At 46.5% G+C, this 21,096-nt stretch overlaps 1 protein-coding gene across 2 annotated transcripts in view; it reads left to right on the top strand.

Annotated features, from left to right (window-relative positions):
• The window catches only part of PHF12 (PHD finger protein 12), a 49,014-nt gene extending 29,370 nt beyond the window's left edge, over window positions 1–19,644 (top strand). The window contains exons 4-15 of one of the 2 annotated variants that reach the window (XM_012449329.2): window positions 164–557; window positions 3,283–3,403; window positions 4,948–5,080; window positions 6,767–6,931; window positions 10,933–11,091; window positions 11,651–12,446; window positions 13,685–13,810; window positions 14,588–14,731; window positions 16,034–16,132; window positions 17,231–17,313; window positions 17,909–18,047; window positions 18,385–19,644. In XM_012449329.2, the coding sequence (XP_012304752.1) occupies window positions 164–557; window positions 3,283–3,403; window positions 4,948–5,080; window positions 6,767–6,931; window positions 10,933–11,091; window positions 11,651–12,446; window positions 13,685–13,810; window positions 14,588–14,731; window positions 16,034–16,132; window positions 17,231–17,313; window positions 17,909–18,047; window positions 18,385–18,719 (2,694 nt within the window). In that variant the 3' untranslated portion in view covers window positions 18,720–19,644. Of the gene's footprint in view, window positions 1–163; window positions 558–3,282; window positions 3,404–4,947; window positions 5,081–6,766; window positions 6,932–10,932; window positions 11,092–11,650; window positions 12,447–13,684; window positions 13,811–14,587; window positions 14,991–16,033; window positions 16,133–17,230; window positions 17,314–17,908; window positions 18,048–18,384 lie in introns of those variants that run through there. The other variant, XR_001106977.2, reaches the window with a different exon arrangement.
• The last annotated feature ends 1,452 nt before the right edge of the window (window positions 19,645–21,096 follow it).

Genomic DNA, 21,096 nt, shown 5'->3' with positions numbered 1-21,096 from the left:
GTTGTGTCAACTTTAACAGACGGTGTTCCAAGTCACCAGGTAGATGAGTGTGATATGCGAAGGACTTTTACAATTTTGGTTAGTGATCTACCAGGACTTTGTAGCACGCATCTCTTTGTTTCATGGTATTTTTCATGATGGGCCCACCTGTTCATTTGCACAGAAACGAGAGCAGAAAAAGGAGCTGGGTCATGTCAATGGACTGGTGGACAAATCTGGCAAACGGACTACATCCCCCATCAGTGACACTGACTTGTTGGACAGATCGGCCAGCAAAACTGAACTAAAGACCATTGCCCATGCCCGGATCCTGGAAAGGAGAGCCAGCAGGCCTGGCACGCCCACATCCAACGCCAGCACAGAGACCCCCACCTCTGAGCAGAATGATGTCGACGAAGACATCATTGACGTGGATGAGGAACCACTAGCAGCGGAGCCAGACTATGTGCAGCCCCAGCTGAGGCGGCCCTTTGAGCTGCTGATTGCTGCCGCTATGGAGCGGAACCCCACCCAGTTTCAGTTGCCCAATGAACTGACTTGTACCACTGCACTACCAGGTCAGCCAAACCATCATCATATCCCTCCCCCACCGCAGCTTCCCCAAAGGACCAGCACAAGAGCAGTGCTGCCTTGGAGTGACTGTTCATGTAGCTACTATCTTGGTTCCTGTTCCTGGATCTACTTGAGATCTTTGAAGGTCTTAGCCATTACAGAGCTTACTTGTTTTTTCTTTTTTTCGAGATGGAGTCTCACTCTGTCACCCAGGCTGGAGTGCAGTGGCATAATCTCAACTCACTGCAACCTCCACCTCCTATGTTCAAGAGATTCTCCTGCCTGAGCCTCCCAAGTAGCTGGGACTACAGGCAGAAGCCACTGCGCCCGGCTAATTTTTGTGTTTTTCTTAGTAGAGATGGGGTTTCACCATGTTTGGCCAGGCTGGAACTCCTGACCTCATGATCCGCCCGCCTCAGCCTCCCAAAGTGCTGGGATTACAGGCATGAGTCACTACGCCCCCCCCCCACTTGGTTTTTCATTTTCTCAGTCTCTGAACTACATTCCTACCCCTCCCCAGAATTATCTTTTTCCTTTTTTAAATTTTTATTTATTTATTTATTTTTATTTTATTTTATTTTATTTTTTTTTTTTTGAGAAAAAGTCTCACTTTGTCACCCAGGCTGGAGTGCAGTGGTGCGATCTCGGCTCACTGCAACCTCCGCCTCCCAGGTTCAAGCAATTCTCATGCCTCAGCCTTCCAAGTAGCTGGGACTACAGGTGCACGCCACCACACCTGGCTAATTTTTGTATTTTAGTAGAGACAGGATTTCACCATGTTGGCCAGGCTGGTCTTGAACTCCTGACCTCAGGTGATCTGCCCACCTCAGCCTCCCAAAGTGCTGGGATTACAGGCGTGAGCCACTGGTACCCAGCCCCAGAATTATCTTTTAAATTAAAAAAAGTATAATACATTCACATGGTTCAAAAATAAAAAAATATTAAGGGCTACAATGAAAATTTCCCTCCCATCCCTGTCTGCCATTGCCTACTTTTCACATTCCTGCTCTTCACAGATAACTGGTTGATTCTTGTTTATTCTTCTCAAATTTCTTTGTGCATATAAAAGCAAATACAAATACATGCTGATTAATTTCCCCTTAAATAACATACTAGGTAAACCATTCTACACCTTGCTTTTTTTTTTAACTTTAAAATATGTTCTAGAAGTCTTTTCATATTAATAAGATTTTTTTTTTTTCTGAGACACAGCCTTCCTCTGTCACCTAGGCTGGAGTGCAGTTGCACGATCTCGGCTCATTGCAACCTTCACCTCCAGGGTTCAAGCAGTTCTCCTGCCTCAGCCTCCCGAGTAGCTGGGATTATAGGCACCCGCAACCACACCTGGCTAATTTCTGTATTTTTAGTAGAAACAGAGTTTCACCATGTTGGCCAGGCTGGTCTCAAACTCCTGCCCTCATGATCCACCCACCTCGGCTTCCCAAGTACTGGGATTACAAGCGTGAACTACCGCACCCAGCTGCCTCCTCACTCTTTTTAATGGTTGCATAGTAGTTATTAATGGACATTTAGGTTCCAAATCTTTTGTTACTACTGGTAGTGCTTCAGTGAATAACTTTGTAAATACATCATTGTACACATGTATAGATGTGTGACTGTATCTGTAGGACAATAGCTGGATCAAAACTGTGCATTTATAGTTTTGATAGATACTGCCAAATTGCCCTCCATTCTTTTTTCCTTTTTTTAAGTCCTGGCTTCTTGATATTGTAAAGCTTCTAGGTCTTACTTTTTCTTCTCAGAGAAAGTGAAATTGATAGGTTTAAAAAGGATGCATATGGAATCAAAGCTACACTGAATTTTTTTTTTTTTTTATTAGACGGAGTCTTGCTCTGTCACCAGGCTGGAATGCAGTGGCGCAGTCTCGGCTCACTGCAGCCTCCACCTCCTGGGTTCAAGCAATTCTTCCGCCTCAGCCTCCTGAGTAGCTGGGACCACAGGCTTGTGCCACCACACCCGGCTAATTTTTTTGTATTTTTAGTAGAGATGGGGTTTCACCATGTTGGCCAGTATGGTCTCGATCTCTTGACCTCATGATCCACCTGCCTTGGCCTCCCAAACTGCAGGGATTACAGGTGTGAGCCACCACGCCTGGCCACCTTCTCTGTTCTTTATAAAAATGTGGGCCAGGCGTGGTGGCTCACACCTATAATTCTTGCTCTTTGAGAGATCAAGACAGGAGGATCGCTTGAGGCCAGGAATTGGAGACCAGTCTGGGTAACATAATGAGACCCCATCTCTCAAAAAAATAAAAAAGTTAGCTGAGTTTGGTGCCGCTCATCTGTAGTCCTGTCCTGGCTAATCTGGAGGCTGAGGCTGGAAGGTTGCTTGAGCCCAGTAGTTGAAGGCTGCAGGCCAACTCCACAGAATAGTCTTTCTTGACTATGTGACTTGGACATTTATATTTCTTAGGTTGCCAGTATCTAACCTAGCATTTCTGACCATTTTATGTTTGAAAACAGTTAGATGTGTTTTCTGCCATAGAGCAGGTGACTTCTGGTTCTGACTTATGTATCAGTCTCTTTTTTTTTTTTCCCTTCTCATTCCTTTTTCTAACTTAAAATCAAGCCCAGGAGCCTCAGAGAACAATCCATGTCTAGGTCATGGCACATGCATAAGATCTGTTTCTGTCACTTAATGTTGTTTCCATATTGCAGGCTAGGAACTCTGAAGCGAGGGATAGTTCAGCATCATCACTTTCTTTTCTAGGTTCTAGCAAGAGGAGAAGAAAGGAGGAGACCACAGGGAAAAATGTTAAGAAGACACAGCATGAATTAGATCACAATGGTCTTGTTCCTTTACCGGTTAAAGTCTGCTTCACGTGTAACAGGTATTTTCTTTCATACTAAGGGGCTCTTTCTCATATTTAGCAAATGATACTTTTTCTCTCATCACCTCTTCCAGACCATATGTGTTAAACCTGAACAACCCATATTCTGATAGTATGAGTACACGGAGACTAACTGAATAATGGACTGACGAGAGTCTTGAATAAGAATGTGTTAACAACATTTTCTGAAGAATCACAGTACAGGAGTACTGTGAACTGTGTTTAGGCTGAGAACAATGGCTCATACCTGTAATCCCAGCACTTTGGGAAGCCAAGGCAGGCAGATTGCTTGAACCTGGGAGTTTGAGACCAGCCTGGGCAAAACAGTGAATCTGTATCTATTTAAGAAAAAAAAAAAATTATATTAAAGGAGAAGAAATTTTAAAAATTTTTATATTAAAGGAGAAGAAATAAAAAAAAAAAATTTAATGATCCAGGTGTGGTGATACGCACCTGTAGTCCCAGCTACTCAGGAAGTTTAAGCAGATTAGCCCTGGAGGCTCGACCCTGATCATGCCACTGCACTCCAGCCTGGTCAACAGAGCGAGACCCTGTATTTTAAATAAATAATAAATAAATAAATAAATAAAAACCGTGTTTATAGAGACTAGAACGAGAAGAGTTGGACTTAAACTAAACATTAACTTCAATCACTAAAGATAAGTTTAAAAGTAGTATAAGTATTCATGATAGTGTATGTTGGACTGGATAACTTCCAAAAGCCCCTAGGCTACCCCAGTTGTAGTCTCTGAGACACAGGTTTCCTTCAAATAGGATCTCTTTGACAGAAACCAGCTGCTGCAGTTACTGAAGGTGGACTTGTTGGCTTGGGTGTGTTAGAGGACTGTATTATGGTCAGAGCAGGGTAGCAAGAGAAAATAACTATCAAAAAGAAATGTTCCACAGCAAAAACTATGGGGAAAGGGAACTAGATAGTAGAATGGCAGAACTCTGAGCCAGGACAAACTGTGGCTTCAGTACATCTCGGGGACCACAGGAGTATTGTAGTTACAAATCGTACTTGTCATTTCCTTAGTCCCCCTCCCTTGAACCCTGCTTACATGAATACATTACAAAATCATTTTTCCAGCACACCTCTAATTGTCAGTTCTGCTGAATGCTTCATGCAGAAGAGAAATATTTTCTTGCTATAGTTAAGACTCCAGAAAGGTTGCTAGTGATTTTTTTTTAATGAAGTAGTCTCTCTCTCTTTTAAGAAGTAGGAAGATCAGAGCAGAGTTCACTGTTTTCCCCCAGTGAATACTGAGCATTGATCATCCCTGCTCTGACAGCCACTTTAGCTGTACTCCAAATAAACATTCACTTTCCCATAAGACACATTCTTCTTAGAAGAGAGAATAATGGAGAGCCTAATGAAAGCCCCCAAATCCATCCATTGTTCTAATCATGAGTGTAACTGAATCACTGGAGGAAGATGTGGGAGACTGTTGTTAGGATTAAGGAGGGGAGGCTGTTCCACAGGTCAGTGTTAGTTTGAATTTTCCTGTCTTGCCACAGAAATGCCCTACATCTCTTTTTTGCAGGAGTTGCCGCGTGGCTCCCCTCATCCAGTGTGACTATTGCCCGCTCCTGTTTCACATGGACTGCCTCGAGCCGCCGCTCACTGCCATGCCCCTGGGCAGATGGATGTGTCCGAATCACATCGAACACGTGGTGGTAAGCACAGCAGTGTCCATTCAGTCCTCAATAGGCATAGCTGGAGTGTGGACTGATACAGTAGAAATCATACTAAGGTCAGCTTGGTGCCAGTTCACCACATTGTCACAGGTACTGGTTTCTGCAGGCCACCCTACTCAATTCTGATCATTTTGACTTATTTCAGCTGTGCTTTTTCTCACACAGTTTTGTTTTGGCTACCCACACAGACTTAATTCACTAGTGCTTGGCTGTTTGTGATTTCTCCTGTAGTGAATTAAGCAGTTGACGTTACAGCCCTAAAAGGGGAGTATATTAGATCCAACCTTAAAGAAATAAATCATTGGCTGTCTGGAGTACATGTGTCCCAGGCACCAAATGAGGTTCAGTAAGTAAGCTGTTGAATGAATGATGGTGTGAAGGTCCTATTGCTTTATCTTCCAAGAGTCTTGGGTGTATTTTCCAGACTGAGGCTAGAACAGAGCCGTCACTTGCTATCTCCAAAAGAAGTCTAGGACATCTCTTTATAGGCAGTTAGAACAGTCACTCACAAGATTGAATGGGAGCGGATTTGAAGAGAAGGAGCTCCCTCATAAGAGCAGCCTTCCAAATTAAAAAAGCTACTGCTTAAGACATTGTCTGTCAAATGATGATAACCATGGAATGACCATTGGCCTCATGGCAGTGTGCTGCTGACCCTGCACTGAGAGGAACCTCTGTTAAAGACTTGTACACATGGAAAAGAAGTGTTACTTTGTGTTCTTTTGACTCATGCCACTCAAAGATTTTTCTAGGAGGAAAATCTAGTCTTGTTTTGCTTCCTTGTTTCTCTCCTAATCTTGCTTCCTGATGAACCAGAAAAAAAATGACCATAAGCAATTTACCCAAATATGAATCTTAAAGAGCAGCTTTCTAGCAGTTGAGAAATTCTTAATTGGTTAAATTTTTATTAGCCACTTAAAGATTTTCCCTAATTTATTAATTGGGAAGCTGCCACAACAGGTCCTTTCTTTTGAATTAAAATGTAGGGACCCAGATGTAGAAGAGGAAAAGTGGTGTAATTTCTGTATGCCTTCTGTATATTATTGCAGAAACTCTTCTTTCTTTTCTCCCTTTGGCCTGTAAGAGCAATCCAGTTTTCCCTTCCAGTAGAGGAAGACTGATACAAGATGAGTTAACTTATGCTCCTTGGTACCATGGAGTAGGAATAGAGCAGAGCACACAGAGTTCTGGTTCTGACCCAGTTGTCAGTCAAGCTCCTATGTAGGACACAGTCCTGCTTTTCCTCTGAGAGAGAGACCCTTGCTGGGAAGGGAGTCTGGGTCCCTTAAGGGTCAAAGCATAATGTCTCCTCTGAAACCTGTGCTGCTATTAGAGGATTCTGAAAAAGGCTTGTTTGAGTGGGAACAGAAGACTGTCAGAGGCTGAATTTGGAAGAGCCTGTATTGGCTAATTTTTCCTGACTTCCTTCAGGCTCTCTAGGGAGCAGGAACATACTGGCTGTCTTCTACTGGACTGGACAGGGCTGAGTAGGAAGTCTCATCCATGTTCTCTTATTCTCTGACAGGAGCGCCAACATCCTGGTCCCTAATTGACAGAACCCATGTGCCCGAGGGCTTCTAGTTTTTAAACACAGGGAATGGGGTTAACTGGGACAGGGAGTGCCTTTCGAGGCTCACCACAGGGTTGTGTCTGCTTTGTCCCTAGCTGAACCAGAAGAATATGACGCTGAGCAATCGGTGCCAGGTGTTTGATCGTTTCCAGGACACCATTTCGCAGCATGTCGTCAAAGTAGACTTCCTGAACCGAATCCACAAGAAGCACCCTCCTAACCGTCGTGTGCTCCAGTCGGTCAAAAGAAGAAGCTTGAAGGTGAGTCACAATTAGGTGTAGGCAAGATGGTGGTCTGACTCCCATCATGGGGTAGACAGGGAATCACTGTCCTAATTTTACAGGCGGGGAAACTGAAGCCCCACAGTTATGTTTGTGGCATCTAATAAGTAATGAGTGTGACCTTCATTTTAATACTTGGGGATGATGGTCAGGATTATGAGGGCTAAACCTCAAGTTAGCCTTTGAAGTCTACCAGTCTCCAGTTTTCTAAAGGATAAGCACTCTTCAGCCCATCCCACCAAACCCAAATGTGCTCTGTTGTTACTGCCACCCTTGCCTAACACTCATTCTGTCTGTTCCTGTTAGATGGCCTCTGTCCAAGAGGTAAGGTAAAGGTGGGAGTGATTAAGCAGAAAGAGCCATGTGGAAGATGAAGAGCTAATCCCACCTCAGGAACTTAAATGGAAAATATCTAAAGGAAAGTTAAATCTATTTTTCCAGGCTGCTGTTAATATGCCACCGATACTTCAAATTGTATTGCTTCCTTCCTAAATTTGGCTAATTTCTCCTGCCTTTATAAATGTTAGGTATTATTACAGCTATGCTATAATACTGACATTGGCCAAAGTGTCTTTACAGAGATTGACAGAAATATTTACTTCCCTGAAATGTTAGGTATTATTATAAATGTTAGGTATTATTATAACATTGCTGTAATAATACCTAACATTTATATGTACTTGACATTAGCCAAAGTGTGTTTACAGAGATTGACAGAAATATTTCCTTCCTTGAAAAGCATGTGGTGGTTGTCAGGATGTTTTTAAACCATTCAATGAGGGCATTCTGTTAACCTAGAGGGCCCAACACTATATACCATATATAAACTTGTTTTTCTCTTTTGAAATGATCCCACGGTCATTTCAAAATGAAATGTGCTAACAGAAACCAGCAATTCTCAAGTATGGCCACTTGGTGGCAGCCACACTTTAAAATCAATCACACCAACCCGGCAGTGGCTCAAGCCTGTAATCCCAGCACTTTTGGGAGGCTGAGGCAGGTGGGTCACCTGAGATCAGGAGTTCGAGACCAGCCTGGCGAACATGGTGAAACCCCTGGTCAACATGGTGAAACCCCTGTCTCTGGCTAATACAAAACATTAACCATGCGTTGTGGCAGATTAATTAAAACATTAATCCCAGCTGCTCTGGAGACTGAGTCAGGAGAATTGCTTGAACCTAGGAGGCAAAGGTTGCAGTGAGCCAAGCCCATGCCATTGTACTCCAACCTGGACAACAAGAGTGAAACTCCATCTCAAAAAAAAAAAAAAAAAATGACACCACTGCCGTCACCTCTAGTGGGTATCAGCACTAACAAGATGCTAACTGTTGAAAATTGTATAATAAATTTAACTGGGCAAATATTTACACATCAATGGAAACATAGGTTTTTCAAAACTAGATTCAAATATTTTGGGGATGGATGATATTAAAGGTGGTATGCCTCATCTCAATGATAAAGCAGACTCTATAATTCACTGTAGATTTGGCCGAGAGCATGGCTGCTGAAGTGAACAGGGCAGGAGACCTTGATAAAAATCCTGTCATTATATGGTGCCCATCCCTCAACCCTTTTTTTTCTAAGATGGAGTCTTGCTCTGTCGCCCAGGCTAGAGTGCAGTGGCACAATCTTGGCTGACTACAACCACTGCCTCCCAGGTTCAAGCAATTCTTCTGCCTCAGCCTCCTGAGTAGCTAGGATTACAGGCACACACCACCACACCTGGCTAATTTTTGTATTTTTAGTGGAGACAGGGTTTTGCCATGTTGGTCAGGCTGGTCTTGAGCTTCTGACCTGGTGATCCATCTGCCTGCCTCAGCGTCCCAAAGTGCTGGGATTACAGGCGTGAGCCACTGTGCCTGGCCCCTTCTTTTTAAGTGTTTCTCTAGTAAGGAAACTCAAAAGGTCGTAAGTCAAGCATTTTGTACTTGGACAGCTTGAGAGTGAAATGAGTACTATAGCACCATAGAACATTGGTGAAAAACCTCAGCTCTCTCCTGGAACATTAGCCTTTACCCTTGATTATGGAAATTCAGGAAAAATCTTTTGAGAACTGTGTATCTTCATTGGGAATTTCTCTTCCACTTAGCCCTTTACTCTTCCCCAGTGGTAGCCTTAGATTAGCCCACTGTTCCATTCCTCCTTCTCCCATTCCTGAGTGATCTCAGAAAGCCCTTGGCACCAGCTAAGGCCATCACCAGCCCATGGGGATGACTCTCAACTCCATATTCCATTCCTTTCTCCTTATATCCAGATTCATGTCTGCCTGCACATCCCACAGATATCTCAAGATGAACCTGCCTAAGACCAAAAGTCTTCTGCCTCTCCACATCTCCTCTTCCTCCTGTATCTCCTATTGCAGTGAATAACAATGATCTCTACTCAGTCCCTCAAACCAAAATTCTGGGAACCATTTTCAGTTCTTCTTCCCTTGTCTTCCATAAAGACTTGTCACCAAATCTGTTGGTTCTCTGGATGTTCTCCAAATCCACAAAGTGCTATCACGTCTCTAAGCCTTACATGCTTCTCCCTCTTCCTTATTTTTCCTTTATCTGACTGGAAGATCCTTCTCAACTTCCAAGTGTCAACTCAAATACTGACTTCCTATAAAATCTTCCCCTAGGCCAGACACGGTGGCTCACGCCTATAATCCCAGCACTTTGGGAGGCCCAGGCGGGTAGATCACGAGGTCAAGAGATCAAGACCAGCCTGGCCAACATGGTGAAACCCTGTCTCTACTAAAAATACAAAAATTAGCTGGGCATGGTGGCACACGCATGTAGTCCCAGCTACTCAGGAGGCTGAGGCAGGAGAATTACTTGAACTCAGGAGGTGGAGGTTGCGGTGAGCTGAGATCGCACCATTGCACTCCAGCCTTGGTAACAAGAGCGAAACTCCATCTCAAAAATAAAAATAAAAAAAATCCCTAATCCCAAATTCCTGTCCCTCAAACTAAAATAAGCACTCTTTTTTTTTTTCTTTGAGACAGAGTCTCATTCTGTTACCCAGGCTAGAGTGCAGTGGCACGATCTTGGCTCACTGCAACTTCTGTCTCCCGGGTTCAAGCAATTCTTCTGCCTCAGCCTCCCGAGTAGTTGGGATTACAGGTACCCACCACCATGCCTGGCTAATTTTTAGTAGAGACAGGTTTTGCCACGTTGGTCAGGGTGGTCTCAAACTCCTAACCTTAGGTGATCCACCCACCTCGGCCTCCCAAAGTGCTGGGATTACAGGTGTGAGCCACTGTACCCAGCTTTCTTTATGTTTTTAATAGCACCTTATACATATGTCTATTCTAGAACCCTTTACCTTATGTTGTAATATTTCTGTGTTTACCTCCCAACTAGTCTGTGAGCTCCTTGAGGGCAAGTCTTAAGTTTTATTCATCTCTGGATATCTAGAACTTGGAAAAGTGCCCAGACACAGGAGGTGCTCAATAAATCTTGGTTGAATGTATGAATGACTCTTTGCTTGTGCGGCTCTTTCATTCTTACATGGTGTGTGATTCAGAGTGTGTCTTCTGTCTTTGTTGCACAGAGGTCTTTAGTTGTTTCATGAGTCGTGAATGAATGGATGAAGGAAACTAACATTGATTGAGTGCTTATCATGAGCCAGGCCTCATGCCAAGCATTTTTATCTCTCAGTGACTGCTCACCCACCTCCCAAACTTGACATTGAGCAATAAGAACCCAGAGTACCACTCTGAAACCCTGTCCAGTACCCATCTTACACCTTTCAGGCTGAAGCAGAAGACAGCACACAGTGGTTTCTATGTTCTGCAGGCCTTAGACCTTGATGAAGAAAAGTGGAGGCCCCACCTGCTATAATTCCATTTCTGAGCCTCCTTTTCCTCAGTGGACCCCAGAGTGGATGGTCCCTTGGGCACCAGCACCACAGACAGAACAGCATACCAGGGCAGAATCAACTGGACATGTTAGAACTATCTCCATCTCCTTCCTCCTTCTATCTATCCTGAACAGGTTCCCGATGCTATAAAATCTCAGTACCAGTTTCCACCCCCTCTCATTGCACCCGCGGCCATTCGGGACGGGGAGCTGATCTGCAATGGGATCCCTGAGGAATCACAGATGCACCTTTTGAACTCTGAGCACTTAGCCACCCAAGCAGAGCAGCAAGAGGTGAGTGAAGGCAGGGCTGGGATTCCAAATTCAACCTTCCATGTCACCACAGCTGTTATCTAAAGTAGCCTCAGTCATTCTCATTCCTATCCCCACCTACCCTCATCCTAACCCCTCAATAGTTGAGTATTCCAGAGGGAACTTCTGGCTCAAATCACAAAGGCAAGTAAGAGATCTACAAAGTCAACCACTCTGCTTCTCTGCATCATTCCCCCAGTGCACTGAAATCTATACCCTAGAAAGAGACGAGTAGACCCATAGAGAGGTTAAGTGATAGTGCTGGATATTGGTCACAAGGTAAGCCTTAAAGGCAGAGCCAAAATGAGGATCCCAAGCTCTGTTGGCCAGAGGGAATGTTGCCTGCTGAGTGTACCCACAAGTCTTGCTTGGGAATGGAAATGGAATTCTATCAGGAATCAAGCATACCCTTTGTGAGCATTCACGATGGGACCTTGGAAACTGCTTGTCAGCTCTGCTGCAGCCCTGGCCACTGTGGCGGGAAGGACCAGCACCTCTCAGGCCTCTCACCCCCCTCTCCTCTCCTCTCCTTCCATTGCAGTGGCTCTGTAGTGTTGTTGCGCTCCAGTGCAGCATATTGAAACATTTATCTGCTAAGCAGATGCCTTCGCATTGGGACTCTGAACAGACAGAGAAGGCTGATATTAAGCCTGTTATTGTGACTGACAGCTCAATCACCACCTCCCTGCAAACAGCTGACAAGACACCTACACCTTCCCACTACCCCTTGTCCTACCCCTCAGGGATTAGCACCCAGAATTCCCTGAGCTGCTCTCCACCCCACCAGCCCTCAGCCCTAGAGGACATCGGCTGCAGTTCTTGTGCGGAAAAATCCAAGAAAGCCCCTTGTGGGACTGCCAACGGGCCAGTGAACACAGAGGTGAAAGCCAATGGCCCACACCTCTACAGCAGCCCTACTGATTCCACGGACCCCCGGCGACTTCCAGGCGCCAACACCCCCCTACCAGGTCTCTCATACCGGCAAGGCTGGGCCCGGCCCCTCACGCCACCAGCAGCTGGGGGCCTTCAGAACCACACCGTCGGCATCATTGTGAAGACAGAGAATGCCACTGGCCCCAGCTCTTGCCCCCAGAGGAGTTTGGTTCCTGTCCCAAGCCTGCCCCCTTCCATTCCCAGCTCTTGTGCCAGCATCGAGAACACCAGCACTTTGCAAAGAAAGACTGTCCAATCACAGATAGGACCTCCGTTGACAGATTCAAGGCCACTGGGCTCACCCCCAAATGCCACCCGGGTGCTCACTCCCCCACAAGCAGCAGGAGATGGTATCTTGGCCACAGCAGCCAACCAACGATTCTGCTCACCAGCGCCATCGTCAGGTGAGTGCTGCTCAGCCTTGGGGTGATTTGGAATGATGTTATGCTCTTCCTGGCAAATAAGACAAGATTCCAAAAGCACTTATATCCCTGTGAATACTTCAGAGGACTTTGGCCTCTGTATTGTTTGTCTTACTCCCATTTCCGTAATAGAGAGGAAGCACATGTTAACTTGTCCCATTTATAGATGGGACTGCTTAGGCTCTGAAAGCTTCAGTGATTTCCTTAAAATGACCTACTGAGTCAGTGACAGGATTGGAACCACAGCTCAGGTCTCCTGACTCCATCCTGTACCTTCCAGGCCTAGGCTCCTACCTGTTTTGTTCTGTCACCTTAAGGCAGGGTGCTCTCTGGAATTACTGTGATTAACCTGAGGTTCTGGGTGATGGCTTCAGTATTGTCAGATCCACACAAAAGAATGGATTCATGCCTGATGTATAGTCTCAGGAACAGTTCATGTGAGGAACTTCCATGTCAGGAAGCAGGGATAGATAGCAGCACTGTCTTTCAGAGGAGCTATAGAGTGGGATGCCCACAGGGGTTGGTCTAGCCCAGAAGCTTGCTCTCGGGCCACCGGCCAAAGGGCGGTCCTTTAGGTCTGTACTTGGCCTGCTGTGGACCTCTGAGCTGTCCCCAGTCAGCACTCAGGACCTCAAGGTTGCTGACCCCGGCATCTGAACCAGGTTTCAGATGCTGCCGGAACCCCCTGTGGTCTCTCCCGTCTGAACTGAAGCCGGCCTCCTAGTCAGCTGGGAGTCTCGGTAACCAGGTGATGCGATTTCTCTGCATGGGGGCCCCTGGTCCCAGGATGGCCCCACTCCCAGGCTGTTTTCCTATCTCTGTTTATCGCTTAATACCAGCATGAGTAGATTTTCCACGCTGTGAGTCATATTTCAGTAGGCAGGAATTACAAGGGCAGGCACCACTTACTTAAGAGCAGAGGCAGCAGGGAGGTGGTCATGGCCCGAAGAATGAAACTGCCCCACCACTTTCCCCAGAGCAGTGGATTTCAATGCTTCTCAGTGCTCTGGAGACTCCTGTGTGCCCGGGTACTTTGTCGTTCCATCTGCCCTTCCTCACCACACGTTTTTAGCTCTAGGAGTTCCAGAACCTATGGGTTGAGAATCAAGAAGGGAACATCACCTTGGGTCCGAAATCCAGACCTGTCTCAGCAGTGGGGGATTGGACCGGTGGGTTTCCCTCAGGCAACGTAAGTAACAGTCTTCCTGCTCCGTCCCCAGATGGCAAGGTCAGCCCCGGCACGTTATCCATAGGAAGCGCTTTAACCGTACCCTCTTTCCCAGCCAACTCTACTGCCATGGTGGACCTCACCAACTCACTTCGAGCATTTATGGATGTCAATGGAGGTGAGTGAGTGAGCAGCTGCTATTCCAACGGTTGCTATGTTGAAAGTGCTTTCCTAGATATCATTCAGCTCATTTCAGAAAGGGAGAGAAGGAACACCTGATCCCAAAGGCCTAGGGGGAGATGGGAATGAGGAGTATCCTTTTGGATAAGGGAGTGGGGTGAAAAAGAAAGCTCCTTCTACAGTTCTGCCTTCTACATATGCTTATACTCACAATCAGAGATGAAGGGAGGACAGAGCCAAGCTGAACCAGTGAGAAAAGAACAAAATCACTTTAGGCAGATTACCTGGATTTGCAGAATAAAACTAGGATCCTCACTCCCAAAGGAGGGACTTCATCTGTGGGAAACCCCCAAAGTCCAGGAGAACAGAGACAGATCTTGATCTCTGTGAACAGAAGGTGGGTAGAAAATTCAGGTCTCGGTTCGTATCCGAGTCATGGCACTAAAGGGAAAAAAAAGAAAATTCAGGTCTCAATATCAGACATCCAGGCCCTCCCCCACAGAGAGGCAAGTGGTTTATTCCACTCTGCCTTTCTAGAACCACTTTAATTAAAATCAGTCTACGCAGCTACAGGAAGCAGCTGCACAGGCTGCACTGGGGCCCATCTCACTGCAAATAGCAAGTACGATGCCCAGCTGCAGATCCCTATACACTCTACTCAGTGCTGTTTGAATAACAATCACTTGGCTGGATTTTAGAAATGCTGACTATTTGCACTGTGACCCTGATTTGCTTCCACCTCAGCTGCTTTTTCATCTTTCTCTTTGGCTATTAGAAATCGAGATTAGTATGCTGGACGAGAAGCTGATCAAGTTTCTGGCCTTGCAGAGAATACATCAGCTTTTTCCCTCCCGGGTCCAACCTTCACCGGGCAGTATTGGGACACATCAGCTGGCTTCTGGAGGGCACCACACAGAAGGTGCGCATGTACACACCTGTCACCACATCATCAGATCTCCCCTCTACGTGTGCGAATGGTCACCTTGCCTCCATGGAGAATCTGAGCTTCCAGTATCTCAAACCTCCTTGTGTGTTTTTCAAGGGTCTAATAAAGCACCATGGTTTTTTTCTCAAGAGAGCAGGAACAAGATGGCAACCACAGCTTTCTGATCAGACTTGGGGAAGTGTGCATATAAGTCCACTTCGAGACACAGCAAAGCAGCTACCAGTACCTTTGGGTATATGTAGTGTATTTTTTGCTCACTTGTTTTCAAATATTTGAATTAGAAGGGCTTCCCGACTGAGTGCAGTGGCTCACACCTGTAATCCCAGCACTTTGGGAGGCTGAAGCAGGAAGATCACTTGAGCCCAGGAGTTGGAGACCAGCCTGGGCAACACAGTGAGATCCTATCTCTACAAATAATTTAAAACTTAGCCAGGCATGGTGGCATTTACCTATAGTCCCAGGTGCTTGGGAGGCTAAGGTGGGAGGGTTGCTTGAGCCTGGGAGGTCAAGGCTGCAATGAGCTATGATTGCACCACTGCACTCCAGCCTGGGCAACAGAGCAAGACCCTGTCTCAAAATCAATAAAATTTTAAAAAGAAGGGCTTCCCAAGAAGGAACTTTTCAGGTTCAAGCTGAGAAATAGAATGACAGTAGGCCAGCCTTCTGGAAATTTTCCCCAAGTGGTTAACTCTGTTTCAGATATATCTGAGTGTTGGCCATTAAGAGCCTTGCTGCTTCAAAGTGTGGTTCCCAGACCAGCAGCAGCAGCAGCCCCTGAGAACTTGTTAGAAATGCAGAGCTCAATGCATTGGTTCTTTGCTTATTTTTAAAGAAAGCAAAGAAATGCAGAGCTAAGGCCCCTCCTCATAACTATTGAATCAGAATCTGCATTTCAGCAAGATCTGTAGGCGATTCATATGCACATTAAAGTTTGAGAAACACTGGTCCATGCCTTGTTTTTCCATGTTCTCCCTATAGTACCAGTTGGAATATCCCAGATAAGCCAACCAGGAGCCCAGGAACTTAGAGTACTGTCATCTCTGACTTCTCTGACCATCTTCAAAGATGGTCCTCTGTACCCCATGTTGGAAATGCTGTGGGTGGGGAGAGAGCCTTACCCTGAAGCAGCTCAGTGTTGGATGTGAGTTTGGAAAGATGAGTCATCCAGTGGGATTTTCTCCAGGCCATGAGCCAAAGGTCCAGATTTTGTTGGTGTATGTTTGGATCACAGGATCTGAGTTTCTGAATGATCCTATTCCTATGTTTGTCTTGTAGTGCAAAGAAAGGAGGTACAGGCCCGAGCTGTGTTCTACCCCCTCTTAGGGTTGGGAGGAGCTGTGAACATGTGCTATCGAACCCTCTACATCGGGACAGGTGAGCCAGCTAGAAAGCTGGGGAAGACACTGAATCTGTTCAGCCCTAAAGACTGACACCCTTACTCACAGAAGCTAGAAAGGGGCGAGGGAAGCCCTTTCCACAGTTGACTGCTTTAAACCAGTGGATAGCCAGACAAGAGAAACTAAGAATAGAGACGATCAGCCAGTCACGGTGTCTCACACCTGTAATCCCAGCACTTTGGGAGGACAAAGCAGGAAGATCACTTGAGCCCAGGACTTCGAGACCAGCCTGGGCAACATGGTGAAACCCCATTTCAACCAAAAACAAATAGAAAAAATTAGCTGGGCACATGCTTACAGTCCCAGCTACTCTGGAGGCTGAGGTGGGAAGGTCACCTGAGTCTGAGAGATTGAGGCAGTGATCCTGTTTGTGCCACTGCACTCCAGCCTGGGCAACAGAGTGAGACCCTGCCTCAAAAATAAAAGAGACAATCAGTTCCTTGTCTTCCCTTGCCCAGGCCCTTTTGCTTTGCCTTTGCCCAGTGTGGCATCAGCAGAGATGAAAGTCAGCTCAGACTACTGCCCTTGGAGGCATTTTAAACACTGCAGGAAAGAACCCAAAGAGAAGGCAGATGCTTTGTCGCTGGTCTTTGAGAGTGATAGGCTCACACATACCCAATCTTCAGTTAGCCCTGTATCTGTTTTTTGTTGTTGTTTTCCGCAGAAGTCCTAGAGACAGCTCTGTATCTGGTACAGAAGGACAGACAGATTAGCCCTTACTCTAGAAACTTCCTTTTTTTTTTTTAAGGTGATAGGATTTTCTAGGCCCTGCACCCCCATGTTGTATTCTCATAAAAATATCCCATCCTCTTCAGTAGCTCACTGTTCCCGTCTGGGTTAAGCAGCCACATGTTCTAAAGCAGATCAGCTGGCAGGGACAGCTGTTCTTTATCAGGGGCTTGGAAAAGACCTCAGTTTTTGTTCAAAAATAAAAGGGGAGGGCCCTGATTTCACTCCTGAAGTCTCTACTAGTGCCAACCCAGAAGCTAACTCCCTCCCTCTCTCACCTCCCCCACACATGCACCTTACAATCTGTTCTCTGCCTTCCTTTTCCTCTACTCCTGCCACCTTGCAGGAGCTGACATGGATGTGTGCCTTACAAACTATGGTCACTGTAACTACGTGTCCGGGAAACATGCCTGCATATTCTACGATGAGGTGAGGGGTGGAGATGGGATGGGAGGGAGCTTTCCCAACCTGAGGCCTCTCCCAGGCACTAGGTTTTTTGTTCAGTGCCCTGAGGGGAGGGAAGAGGGCTTGGGGGGGTCCTCTCCTCTTCCCTCCCTGTCATTCCTGGAGGAGGAGATTCTTGGTGTGAAACAGCATCCTACCAAGGGTACCTGCTTCCCAGGAGCAGGGCTACCATTTTTCCTGAGGTTAGTCACAGGCATAACAGAGGGAGCCTACTCTAAAGCAGGGGAGGGGACCAGCGTAGAAGGAAGCCAAGCCCTGTGGGTGTGTCACTGTGAATTTCATTATCATCAGGGGCCAGTGAATATCATACAAGAGGAGCCAGTGCTGAGAGGGCAGAGTGAAGGAGCAGTGGGAGAGTAGGGAGTGTAGAACGCCGGAAGGAAGGCTTCCCTGAGGAGGTGTCTCCAGCCCTATTCCGAAAGGACAGGGGCCATGACTGGGGAGATAAGTAAGGGCTCCCTAGGTAGAGTAGCACTGCCTTCTCCATATGTCCTCTCTCCCCTTAGCCCCAGGCCCCACACAGCAGACCACACATCTTATCTCCCCTCCTCCTCCTCAGAATACCAAACATTATGAGCTGTTAAACTACAGTGAGCACGGGACAACGGTGGACAATGTGCTGTATTCATGTGACTTCTCCGAGAAGACCCCGCCAACCCCCCCAAGCAGTATTGTTGCCAAAGTGCAGAGTGTCATCAGTAAGTTGGAGCAGAGGTCTGTGGCCACAAAGCTGAGGCCCCAGTCAGGGTGGTTCTGACTTGCTGCCCATGGTCTGTCTCTTGCCTTCCCAGTCCTATTGGCCAAGCTCTCCTTCCTCTTGGGCCCAGGGCAGGCCACAGAGAAATAAGTGCTGAGTACCCTCATGTGTGTACACACCTGTGGGGCCTTCAGACTCCACCAGCCCTTTCTGAGCATCCCGTACCCCTAGTCATGCAGCAGTTGTAATGGGGAGATGCAGGAGCCCAACCTTGGCAAACAGCCAGATGGGTTGGCTGCTCACCGTTCCTTTTCTGTGACCATCCCCCTTTTTCTCAGGGCGCCGCCAGCACCAGAAACAGGATGAAGAGCCAAGTGAGGAGGCAGCCATGATGAGTTCCCAGGCCCAGGGGCCGCAGCGGAGACCCTGCAATTGCAAAGCCAGCAGCTCGAGCTTGATTGGGGGCAGTGGGGCCGGCTGGGAGGGCACGGCCTTACTGCACCATGGCAGCTACATCAAGCTGGGCTGCCTGCAGTTTGTCTTCAGCATCACTGAGTTTGCGACCAAACAGCCCAAAGGGGATGCCAGCCTGCTGCAGGATGGGGTCTTGGCCGAGAAGCTCTCTCTCAAGCCCCACCAGGGCCCTGTGCTGCGCTCCAACTCCGTTCCCTAGGACTGGCGGCTGCCCCGCCACTGGCCTGTACACTCAAGACTCCTGCAATGCAAAAATGTACACAAACCAAGCCCGGGTGTTTTCTATACTCTACCAGAAACCCTTCAACTACAATCTTTGCATGAAATGAAGAAAACCTTTTGACTGTTTTTTAAAAATCCTTTTTCTTTTCTCAAGTTCTAGGGGGCATTTGCACATATATTTGTACTCAACATTTCGTGGGAAAGCGGCAGACCCGAGCTGAGGAACAGCGTGGGCAGGGAGGGAAAGACCCATGGTCTGGACACTTCCTCCAACACAAAATCCTTCCCCACCCACCTCCTGCTCCCTCCCCGTCGCCCGCCGTTGTAAAATAATCAGAAACTTGTTCTATTTTGTGGCAGTGACAATAGTTTTATATTAAAAGAAATACAGTTTTCATACAGCAAAATCTATACAATATCATTGTTTTATTTAATATAAAGATCGCTACCCACTTTCCTTCCATGGTTCCCACCCTCCAAGTTATTTTTCCCTTCTGCAGCGGTTGCACTACAGGTAGCTACTGTGTATTATGGACAAATGAGAAATGAATTCTTTTTCTGGCTGTCCATCTATTTTATTTCAAATAAGGAAAAGCGTATTTGGATTTTGTGTAAATACATCTAGTGATGACATTTTTTCAATGTTTTTAAAAACCGTGTACAGTACTACATGTGGTAGAGCGTTTTCTCAAATTGTCTATTGTAGCAAAAATGTTTTTGTCGTAAACCTGTTTTGTCTCCTTTTTTTGTTCTCTTGCCACTTCTCTCCTCTTCCTCCTGCCCTGATTCCCTCCTCTCCTCCCACCCCCACAACTAGTACCAATGTACATAGTAATTGTAATGTTTTAGACTTTACAGAAACTTTCCTGTATTCTGTATATAAAAAACAAAAATACTTCAAATTATGTTTTCTGACTGTCTGTCCTACCTGTCATCACCCTTAGAGGAGACCTCCCTTAGATCTGGGTCCAGCAGGTGGGGGACCTTTTGAACAGGTCTCATCCCATAGGGAAGTTTGGGAGGGGAGATGTTGGAGAAAAGCGAGCCAGGGTGGGTGGAGGACAATGGAAGGACATGGGTGCATCTGCTGGCAACCCTGACTGATAGTGGAATCCAGTCTTGACCCACTTCCAGTCACATGACTTGCAGTCACACTTCTCTACCATCAGAAAACAAGTCTGCTACATTAACTTAATTATCAAGTCCCAGGACCCTCATTAAACCAAATACCATGCTTTCCTCCCAAATCTTAGTGAGAAACTTTCTCCAGGAAGTTTTCCTGAGGAGAGCACCTCTGTGTATATTCCAGCACTGTTTCTGTAGGTGCACCTGCTTGCATATCAGGATTTTGCCTTAGGGATAGAGAATGAATATTCTATCCCCAGCCTCATCCTCAACATCTACAATGGAAACCATCCACAATGCAGCTAAACAGGAAACTAGCCCTGGAATCTGAAGTCTGTTCCTGACTTTAATCTGCCCATCTAGGCTTCATCACCCTACTCCCCCTGCCTTGATGGGCTTCTTGAACTCCCTGAGGGCAGAAACTTGTATTTCTTCTGCTCAGAATTTCCAGGGCTAACTACACTGCTGAGCATACCATAACTGCCAAACACTAGGCACTTAGAATTTCTCAGTCAATGGCCTTCTGGTCTGGAATGCACTTGCGCATTCGTCCCTAGCCTGTCCCACCCTTCTTGCCATCATGGTCACTTCTAACTGAGTGATGGAGCTTCTTTGCCTATCTCTATCACCTGTGAGAACCATTCCTAAGGAAAATTTCCTCCTGAAAGGCAATAATAGATTTTACTCTTAACTCTTCTTGCTTTCCTTCAGCCATGGAGGGGACTAGTAGGACTAAGGTAGGGAGACAGAGATGGGGAATGAAGGAGTGAATTCTGACACCCCTTAACTGCCTGTGCCACCTTGAATGGTGTCCCCTCTAGCCTGTGTGGGAAGAACAGGGAAGAATCCTAGAAGCTGGGGGCTGAATGTGAAGATTAAAAAAATTGAAGGATTTGGCCAAGCACAGAAGCTCACATCTGTAATGCCAGCACTTTCAGAGGCCGAAGCAGGTGGATCACTCAAGGTCAGAAGTTCGAGACCAACCTGGCCAACATGGTGAAAACCCGTCTCTACTAAAATACAAAATTAGCCAGGCACGGTGGCACACACCTGTAATCCCAGCTACTCTGGGGTCTGAGGCAGGAAAATCGCTTAAACCAGGAGGCAGAGGTTACAGTGAGCTGAGATCACGCCATTGCACTCCAGCCTGGGTGACAGAACAAGACTCTGTCTCAAAAAAAAAAAAAAAAAAAACAGCCAGGGCCAGGCACGGTGGCTCACGCCTGCAA

This window comes from Aotus nancymaae, unplaced genomic scaffold (assembly GCF_030222135.1).
Source record: "Aotus nancymaae isolate 86718 unplaced genomic scaffold, 86718_ANA_hifiasm-v0.15.2.pri h1tg000072l, whole genome shotgun sequence".
NCBI classification, from domain to species: domain Eukaryota; kingdom Metazoa; phylum Chordata; class Mammalia; order Primates; family Aotidae; genus Aotus; species Aotus nancymaae.
Note: the sequence above shows the minus strand (reverse complement) of the source record. Positions and strands in the feature narration are given on the sequence as shown.